This window comes from Rhamphochromis sp. 'chilingali' (genome assembly GCF_963969265.1).
Source record: "Rhamphochromis sp. 'chilingali' genome assembly, chromosome: 4".
Taxonomy (NCBI): Eukaryota; Metazoa; Chordata; class Actinopteri; order Cichliformes; family Cichlidae; genus Rhamphochromis; species Rhamphochromis sp. 'chilingali'.
Window position 1 is genome coordinate 5909932 of NC_137948.1, and position 10288 is coordinate 5920219.

The 10288-nt window shown below is 40.1% G+C and overlaps 1 protein-coding gene across 2 annotated transcripts; it reads right to left on the bottom strand.

The window, feature by feature from the left end:
• Positions 1–899: 899 nt before the first annotated feature.
• On the bottom strand, positions 900–9531 carry cryba1l2 (crystallin, beta A1, like 2). Of its 2 annotated transcripts, XR_013971544.1 has the most exons (7): positions 9411–9531; positions 9104–9180; positions 8894–9012; positions 4142–4283; positions 3778–3920; positions 1333–1535; positions 900–1178 (listed from the first exon to the last, which is right to left on the bottom strand). XR_013971544.1 is itself a non-coding variant. In XM_080881510.1 (6 exons), exons 2-6 carry the CDS (start codon positions 9176–9178, stop codon positions 1388–1390), a joined length of 627 nt encoding a protein of 208 aa, XP_080737636.1. In that variant the 5' UTR covers positions 9179–9180; positions 9411–9531; the 3' UTR covers positions 900–1387. The 2 variants fall into 2 exon arrangements, 1 of the variants encoding a protein (XP_080737636.1); XM_080881510.1 differs by having other exon boundaries at positions 900–1535.
• Positions 9532–10288: the final 757 nt, after the last annotated feature.

A 10288-nucleotide genomic window follows, 5' to 3' on the forward strand; every position in this document is an offset into this window, starting at 1 on the left:
AAATCACTGCTCCTCCTACAGTATTGGGCAGAATTGAATCAAACCTAAACACAATTGTCATCTTAAGTTTATTTGTTGACTGGGCACTAGTATCACTACTCATCCTAGAGTATTTGTCTGGATTATAATGTTCATATAAGTGTTTGTATGTGCCTCTGTACCATCTATACACAAATCTTGTAATTAGGTTTATTTATGGCAAAATTATGTCTTGAGTTAGGTTAGGAGTGTTCATGAACCTGGGCCATAACATACGATTCTTCATATTGAACTCCAAATATAAAATAATAATAAAAAATATTAAAAATACAAAATGATGCAATAGCTTGAAATCTCACTGCCACACATGCCGTGTAACACTTTTATCCTGTTATTTTGTGATGATATTGAGCTTAGTGTTTGTGATCATGGAGGGACTGGTTCCATTAGCTGACTCCCACATGAGGGAGGTGTGGTTGGGGCCTTTCTGGCGCTTCTATTGTAACAACAGTAATATGACAAATATGGCTGTTTGTGGACCTCTTTGACTTCTCAGTGGATTGGATTTTTTTGTTTTGTTTGTGCATGAGTGAAAACAAATAAGAAATCGTACCACTTTCTTTCTGTACTTCACACGTTACAATAACCTGTGAATTTTAGTGGCCCTTGATCTGGATGAGCTACTGCGCCACGAGGTACACTTGGTACACTTTGTAGGCGTGCACACACGTAGAGCTGATTCTTCAGCTCAGGTACGACTGACACCTTAATAGTTTTGCACAGTCTAGTATGCGATCAAGTCATTATTATTCACTGACTTTTGTTACTGTCCTGTCACCTCGCTCACTTTGGAGATCAGCTGATTCGACACCGAACACTGTCTTGCATTCACACACAACACAGGAATAACATCACACATTCTCACTCTGATCTTTATTTTACATGTACCAAAAGAAAACCGTAGCTGGCATAGTGGTAGCAGTGGAGCAGGTAGTCCAGGGGTTGAATCCACCGCCCGGCTGGGTCCCTTCTGCATGGAGTGTGCATGTTTTCCCTGTGCCTATGAGGTTTTCTTCAGGTTCTCTGGTTTGTACCGTGATCCAAAGACATATTTGTGAAGTTAGCTGAATGTTTGTCTTTCTGTGTACCCAGCCTCTTGTCGCATGTAAGCTGGGATAGGCTCCAACCGTCCCGTGAGCCTGTATTGTGTAAACGGATGGATGGAAAACAACACACTTCATCTTTGAGAGCAACAAATACACGTGCTGGAATAAAGAGGTAGCTGCTACATCACTAATGGTTTGTGTCACAGAACTGTAGGTTAATGATTTGGGCCCCTAAATTTGAACACACAGGTGTTAGCCAGAGCCCAGGTTGTTCTGCTGCTGCTGTCCTGATCTGCCGCCTCTCAGTGCCTGATGCGTCTGATGGACTGGATCTTTGGAGTCTGACAGTGAGAGCCCCAGTTCCTCCAGTGCTGGTAATCTCCGCTGTGCCTCTCACACTCCATGATGTACTGCTGGCCTCTGTAGCCGGGGTACTCATAGCACACAAAGCTGTGGAAACGCAGAGGCAGGAGGAGGAGATTCATTAAGAACAGTCACTATGTGGATGACTAAATGAATGCAAACATATCTTTGATATTACTGCACAACTATATGATTTTAGTGATTAGTCAACAAATCTGTGACAGGCACATAACCGTATGCCAATTTTATTTGAGGGCTTGTTTTGGTGAAAAATCGTCGTAAATAACAAATGTGTCATGACGAATTCAGTGGAAATGTGTAAACAAAAATATGTCATGTTAGCTGCTCTTTGAGGCTGTGACACTCATAATAAATAACACCAAAGTCCGGCAGTTGATATGACAGGACACACCAGAAATGTGAGAGGTTGTCACATCGGCACACGAGCCGCTACCCTGATAAGCAGACCGTGTAGACCCTTCATATTTTAGCATGCTCATTAAAATGTTTTTTTATTTTGCAGACATTCAGTCATAAAGAAAAGAGCAGAGGCCAGGCTGAAGAGGATAATAAAAAGATATTGCACTTCACCCCAGGGGAAACATGGACATCTAGAAAAGACTGAATGTCACGCTACAGGCTGAGATATTTCCCAGTTGGCCAAAGCAGTTGCCTGATTCACACGACCGTCTCTGTTAACTGTGTTAAAAATAACTGTGTCATCCTTTTAAAGCTGCTAAAAAACACAAAATAAAGATGAAAGTAGCTCTCTGAACCTTTCTATACGTCACATGCCATACATACACGTGACAGCGCAAATGTTTGACACAATCAGACCAGATGCTAGAGAGTTTATCACCTGCCCGTCGCGGTTAGGGATATTTTTGTGTTCAGAAAGTTTTACTTCCCCCGTTTTGTTAGTTCTTCCACATTTGTAATGATCTGCCCCGCCCACATTAGCATCATCTGTGTTTACCTAGTCGAACCTGCTTCTCATCAGCTAATTACTTACTTCTGCGCACTCAGACTTTGCAGCGTTCTGCAGCTAGTATTTCTCACTTTTTCTTCTTTGTTTTTGCCCGTTTGTTGCTTTGTTGACTGACTTCCGGCTACTGTACGATCTAAGCTTGGATTATATATTTACTCTACAGTCTCCTCTCTTCTGAGTTGTTGCACTGTTAACTCCCTAATACACTGCACAGAGTGTGCATCGGCGAGCATCTTCACCTAAACATCACTGACAGCACTGCTGACGCAAAGCATCTCCTGCTCTGCGATCCACGTTTCAAAAAGATAACTTGGAACAGAGCCTCAGTTTTATTCTCTCAACCTTTTGTTGAAGCTCATGTGTGAAATGTAGAGCACTAAGCGTGTATTTTAAAATAAAAATATGTCTCCTGGAAGGGAATAAAGTCTTGCTCGGAATGTTGACAGTGAAGCCCTTTTTCACACATGCATTTAAGACATATTTGCAATTGGGGCTTATTTTAAAGTAATGTCAATTCAACATGATGTGACACAACACGATCATGAATTTATTAGCTACAATTGTAATAGTGCTGTAGTTCATGATCTCAGATGTAACTGTGATCTACTCTATCAAAAGAAAACTTTGTTTTTTAAATTACACAGAAAAGTTGAAGGACAGAAGCTTTGGTCACATAGCTGACCACCTTAAATCACTGAAACAACCTATTAAAACAAAATATTCTTTTTAAAAAAAATCCGAGGTAAAAACACTTGGTCTTTGTAAGACCTGCAGCCTCCTCTCTCTCCTCTCCGGTGCATTTTAGTAACTGACACAATTTTCAGTACTGACATCTCAGATCATTTCTAGGTCACAGTCAGAAGGTGGAGACGAGACGAGGAGGCACAAATTAAAGATATAATGTACAGTCAGGCCCATTTGAGAGTTTAGCAGATAATCTGGTGACATGGTGGATCATGTGACCTACCTCCTGCATACCTCAAAACTTCCTCATCAAAACAAATTGAGCCTTTCGAGTTGAGAGAAAATACCACACAAGAAAAGTCATGTAAGAAAGAACGACTCTAGACGTTTCAGGAGTGTGAAAGTGACTTGAGCATGTAAATCAGGGTGTGTCTTTAGTCTCAGTTCTTAATGGATTTTGTTCTCCTCTATCTATGCAGCTGCTTTCAAATCAGTTTTATTTACTCCCCAAAGTATTTTATATTGTAATGGAAACATTATGAAGAGATGCCCAATGATCCCCAATGTGCAAGCACTTGGAGAGCAAGCATCTTTGAAGCCACTCATGTTGGCTTTTACTTAAACTTGAAGAATTAAGGAGGAACGTGTCTAACTTACGCGCCACACTGCACATGCATGGAGCCCACCTCGGGCATGAACCAGCCCATGGCCTCCAGGGAGGGGTAGTCGTCACACAGCTCGGTGCAACGCCCCATGAAGTTTTCCCTCTCAAAGATCATCATACGGCTGCTGTGGTGAGACTTTGGAAATAGAGAAAAAGAAACAGACTAATGTTAGCGCAGAGGGAGCACAGATTTAGCTGTGAGCTGTCTGATTTCTATTTTTGAGCTGTCTCAGTCACCCGCTGTGTGGCTCACTGCACCTTCTGTCACTCACTATCATCATCTCTCTCACTCCCGCTTATTTTGTACCCTTTCATTTTTGTATCCCCCAACCCTTTCCTCCCTCTGCTGCTACTCACAGCACAGTAGATGGGGCGGAATGACATGAAGCGTTCAGTGTGGTAGGATAGAGAGCCGCTGTAGGCTTCCCAGTTGGGGTACTCGCCCCTCTCCAGGATGAACTGCTGGCCTTGGAAATCATGGTGCTCAAAACCCACCCAGCTGGAAAAAAGAGTGGCAGAGGTAAAAATATCAGAGCAAAAATGGTAATCAGCACAGTTTGAAATCAGTCTGAACATAAATCAGACAAGTGACATCAGACAGGATGAGAGGGCCTGCTCGTCAGCCTCATGAGTGCTGATGCATCATGTCGTAAGCTGTGAGTGTCCTATTTTGGATTTTTTTTTCTGTTTTTTTGCACACACGCAAAATTAAAAACAGAATTCTCGAACTCATATTTACAACCAACAGGTCAGCCATCATCTTATGTAACTTTCCCACAATGAGTTATCAGCCATTAACAAGACTTAATGTGGAGCAAGAATGCGTTAATACGTACTAATTCAGAGAGATCTGAATGTTTGATATGTTTGAACTTCAAAAACACCAGGGATAAAATTGTTGTGCAGTCCCACATGTCATCCTATTCCTACAAGACAAAGGACCAAAAAGTGAAAAACAATCCTGAAAGTGTTTTTTCCCCACCAAATGATGTCTGAGAAAGAAAAAGTTGTGAATAAAAGACTGCCTGTCTTGAGTCTGACTAACATACATTTTTTAAAGACAATGGAGAGAACGTAACACAATGCACTGCAACTTCTGTTTTTTTTATTGACCAAACAGCTGTCAGTGTTTTTTCCTACCTGCTCTGAAATGGGATTTTGTACCCAAATCAATACTTCATAAAAAATGTATCAACAAACTAAAAGAAGTTTCAGCTCAACTTTTCCCCCCAGTGTTCAGATAATGTTGTGTAAATGTATCTGAAAGAATGTATATCAACACAGATAAAAGGGGAAGTAATCAAGCTACAATGTTTGATGGTATTTTTACTCTCCTGTAGTTCATTTTAAATAGTCTAAAAATTTGGATCACTACTCTACAATCTTCTTCTTTCAGCTATTCCTTTTAGAGGATGCTAGGGACAGCGGATCATCTGCCTCCGTCTCCCCCTGAACCTAGCATCCTCTTCTGTTACACCGACCCCATATGTCCTCCTTCAATACATCTACAAACTTTCTCTGTGGTCTTCCTCGTTTCTCCTGCCTGGCAGTTCCATTTTTAACATCCTTTGTCCAGTATATCCTCTAGCCCTCCTCTGCACATGCCAACATGGCCTCAGCCTTGGCTCTCTACATCCTCGGTTATATTCATTTCAGATCCTGTCCCTCCTGGTCACTCCCAACAAAAATCTAAGCATCTTCAGCTCTGCCGCCTCCAGCTCAGGCAGATAAAGTTCTTTTCTGTGCTTACTGCACCACTGCAACACAATGTTTTTAAAAAGTATCTATTTGTAATTAAATTAGTCTTAGATAAAAATTGCAACCAAAATACTGAGGAGTATTTTTGATAGAAACACTTAAGTGAACTTTACTTGACCCTCCCCAGGCCAACCGAGAGAGTTTTTTGAGGCGCTGTCACATTGCCCATTTTTCAATAGTCTGTGCCTTTTGATAAAAGTGACCAACGGGGACTATTGTGCATGTGACTTGAATTAATAGAATCATTTTCTGATTGGTCGACATGGTAAATTTTCCATCAATAGGAAAGGGTTTCTTTGTTTTTGTTCGCAAGCAGAGAGTGCTTCTGGGTGCTTTCCTTAGAAAACGCAGTTTTAGTGTTTCTTCCTGCAGTAAACATAGTGATAGTATTCAGGAAAAAACATTGCGTATATTTTTTTTTATCATGACTCTGGTTTTACGTGGCCTATCAACGCAATTTAAAAACTGGTATATAGTTTTAAGTCCCCACTTTTGTTCCCACAAAATAGTAACACATTTGCACAGAGGAAGGGAGTACAAATAGCTGACACTGCGCTGTTAGTGAAAAGCAGAGCTCACCATCTTTTACTTTTCAGTGTGTTTTTCCACTGATAAGATAGAACTGGCGAAAGCAGCATGTGTTTGGAGAATCACTACTCTGGCAGGCTTTACACACCATGACTAAGGCCTGGGCGGTTACGTATGAAGATACAAGCAGCAACGATTTGGTCCTAAGTGCGTCAGACACAAGTTTGCTCTTACACTCAGCGTTAAGAATAAATACATGCATAAATGTCCCAGAGCGTTACATCTAGTGCTCTGCTCCTAAATTAAGAGAAGTCCAAAGACTTTCTGATCCTGTGAGACATCACCAGCAGACAGCTGCATTATTTACAGAGGAAGGGACTACACTTTCCTTTAGGAATCACAACTTGAGCCTCACAGTTCAAGTTGTGAGTCTGATAAAACTTTCTGACACATTTCTGACACTGATAAAACTGACACATTTCTATACATTTTAGGAACAAATATGTGGGTCACATTAAAGTCCTTAAGAATATATGATCAAAATGAGCTTCTTGTTATGTTTTACATAAACACAAACAAATCTGCAAATGACGGAAATGTCACACACGTTCATGCTCAACCAAGAACATAATATTTGAATCCACGAGTCAGGATGGTGAGGGCTACTGATTACTCCTGGGCTGGCTGAGTTTAAACCTAAGATAAATGTATCATGACAGTGTAAAACTATTTAAACCTGTAAAGTGTCCTTTAAAGTGGAAAATGAAAAGTGGAGCAGTCCTTTTAATGATAAAACAGCAGGAGCTACTGATTGAATGTGTGGCTCTGCTCAGTTTTTCAGAACTTTACAGCAAAGTTTAGCCCAGTATTCAACAACATGTTGCAAATGTACATTTGTGCTTAACTATCAAGATTTTCTTTTGCAATAAAGGCTTTAAAAACACCTGTTAGCAGTTAGCTAGTGAACTAAAAAGTCAGAAAGTGAGAGCTAGGTAAGACGAAAAACAGCTACAAGGAATTTGAAAGATTTGAAATACATCACTCTTTTCTCCAGATGGAGGGGGAAAAAGTTATTAATCACAATTATAAGTGAACAGTTCACCCAAAAATCAAATGAAGTCTTAAAAAAAAGCCCAAAATATCCACAAACCTTGTTGTGAACAGTTTTCTTGTCTGTCCACTTCCACCGCTAACCTCACAGCGCAGAAGAAAGAGTCTCTAACCTGACAGTGTGAAAGGAGGGTGTCCCCCTTCAGCTGTGTTAATGTTAGCTAGCTGCACCCACTCTTGGCTGGTGAATGAAAGAAATATGTCCTACATAAAATCTTTCAGAACAAAATTGCTTGTGGCTTTTGTTTTGTTTGTGTTTGGGTCATGATTTCTGGAAGGGCCCATTGCTCCTGTCCGGAGAACAGTCCAGTGCATTTTCTGGAGCTTTGGACAAAGCAAGCAACTCATTTCATTATAATTAAAAGAAAAATCATGTACATACACACGGAGCATCACAGGCAAGAGGATAATTTTAAAATGTAATTCAGATTTTTGTCTCTTAAATAGACGATTCCTTTACAACTTCTGTACTTGGTTATTTAATGGTTTATGATGGTTGGGTAGTCAGCACGTTCATCTATTTGTTGCTGAAAATTAGCACGATATTTTGATACCAAAAGGAGTAGAAATATAAACTCACATAAATAGAAATACTCTGCTCAAGTACTTCAAAGCAGGTACTCAACTTACTTCTCACCACGGATAACTCCAAACTCTACAACAGGGATGTCAAACTTGTTTTACATACACTTTGATCTGAAGTGGGCCGGACTAGTGAAGGACACTGAACTAAATATTTAATCCCTGAGATGAACTAATGTAGAATTAAAGAAATAAAATTGCAATTCCAACAGTACGTCTCAGTTCTTCCATAATCAATGTGTAAAATTACTGTAAAAGTTCTGGTAGCTCATTAACTAGACTGCCCCATATTTATAAAACATAAAGTTTTTATTAATTCACACTTTTAATGAAGTTTTACAGTAGATAATAGTTTATTGCCTGTTAATTCACTACTTTGTAGTACGAAGGACAACAGAGGAGGTCTTTATGAATAGAAGAAGCTGTAAAACCTATGAAAATACAGTAAAAAGTTTAAAATCTGCACAGTCCTTCACAAAGCTGTCCAGTGGACTCGTCCTTGCTGGGTTGATTAGGGCCCCCAGGGCTTATGTTTGACATCCCTGCTCTAAAATATCTAAACTCATTAAGAAATTGAAATATCTGAGTAGCACAAAGTGTTTCCAGTCCAGTAAAGCTTCACGAAAGGTTATTATAACAGCACTGGTAGTACATAATGGATATCATTTTTTAAAGCTACTCTAAACAGATAGTTCTTTCTAAAAGCATCATCTTTATCTGAGAGATCCTGACACTGACCTTCACATACAAGCAATTAAAAAAAGGTGCACAGCAAGCTATAAAAATAAAACCACTCATGTGGCCTTAAAGAATAAATGATGAGGAATGTATAACAGCCTTTAAAGCCAGAAATGGTGAAAGCAATTTGAATGTCTTTAAAATAAAAGACTCCTTTTCACCCCCCATTACTGCCTTGGTGTGTGAACCCTTCATGTAGGATGCAGTGGCCTTCGTGGTGGCATGTTTGGTAGTGGGTGCCTCATTCTCTACCCTTGTATCACAGAGACACAATTACATAAACACACACACACACACACACACACACACACACACACACACACACACACACACACACACACACACAGTCAGCTGTCCACAGAGACTTGCAGGCGTACAGGCTGTGTGACTCACGCTCCACTCTCCACTCGGATGGAGCGGATGTTGTCCATACCACAGTTGTGGATGTTGCAGCACTCAGAAGTGAACTCCAGACACTTGCCCTGGAAATGCTCCTGCTCAAAAACAGTCACCTGCGCACGGGGGGAGACACGGAGAATGGGTGAAGCTGGGCATGTTTACACTTTACATTTATGAGTGCAAATAAAAAGTGTGTGAATTCACCTTAAAGAAAGGAGCAGTGTCCATTCTAGGGAACATCATAGGTGAGGTCATGTGGGCTCTAACGACTCTATTCATTTCTAGAGTAAAGAGAGATAAAGAGCATGAATGAGAATATGTACAGGCATTAAAATGCAGCATGTCTGGAGTAGTTTTTAAAATCACAGCAACAGTTTCTGTTTGAGATTTATTTCTGTATAAATTTAACCTCCACCTTCTCATATCTGCAATAGGACCAATCAGGCCCGTTTAATCAATTAAACCACCCCGTGGGAAAGTTTTGAAGCAGGAAATTTCCGGGTCATCTTACCTGGATGCGCTGCTGACACTCCTCACAATCTAAATGCCGTTTGCATAGACTTTGGTCTGAACCTGGAGGTTCTTTTTTATACTGGCGTTCACGCGGGATGCTCATGCTCGTTAGTGTGCGCGTGTGCCCTTCTTTTCCAATGACGTGAAAGCGGTGAGTGTTTGAAGTAGGACAGGAACATGACCGATGTCTTCCGGCTAAATTCTTCAAAATTAAAGTACAACACTAGCTCTTTATACTCTTAGAACATATATATATATATATATATATATATATATATATATATATATATATATATATATATATATATATATATATATATATATATATATATATATAATCTTCTATCAGCTTGTCACAGAGAAGCTAACTTGCCGACATATTCAATTACATTTTTAAGTCCTCAAGTTAGTGTTGTTTTTATTCCTGCTTGTTTATTCTGATTCAAACAAATTTACAACTTACTGAATCACTTTCACAGCATCAGCAGCAAGCATTCTGAAGTCATAAGCTTTAAGTTCTGAGGTTAGTAAATTTTGCTTACAGAAGATAAATAAAATAATCACTTCGCAAATATTGAGTGTATTTTGTATATTAATCATATCGACGCCTAATATGTGGAGCCCCCTCAACATTTATTTTGAAGGTAGCTTGAGGAAAACATCCGGTAAGTGTGGGAAAATTGCCGCAGGTGAGAAAATGATCGCTCCTGGCGTCGTGCGTAAAAACGGTTTGTGCACGCGCAACTGCGAATTTACGCACGGGCTCATTGCTCGCGTTCCATGTCCCCCACACGCCCACCCCCTTACCTCCCTCTCTCTTTCTCTCTCTCTCTCTTTGTAACCCTATGGGGCCTGTCGACTCAGCAGATCATATAG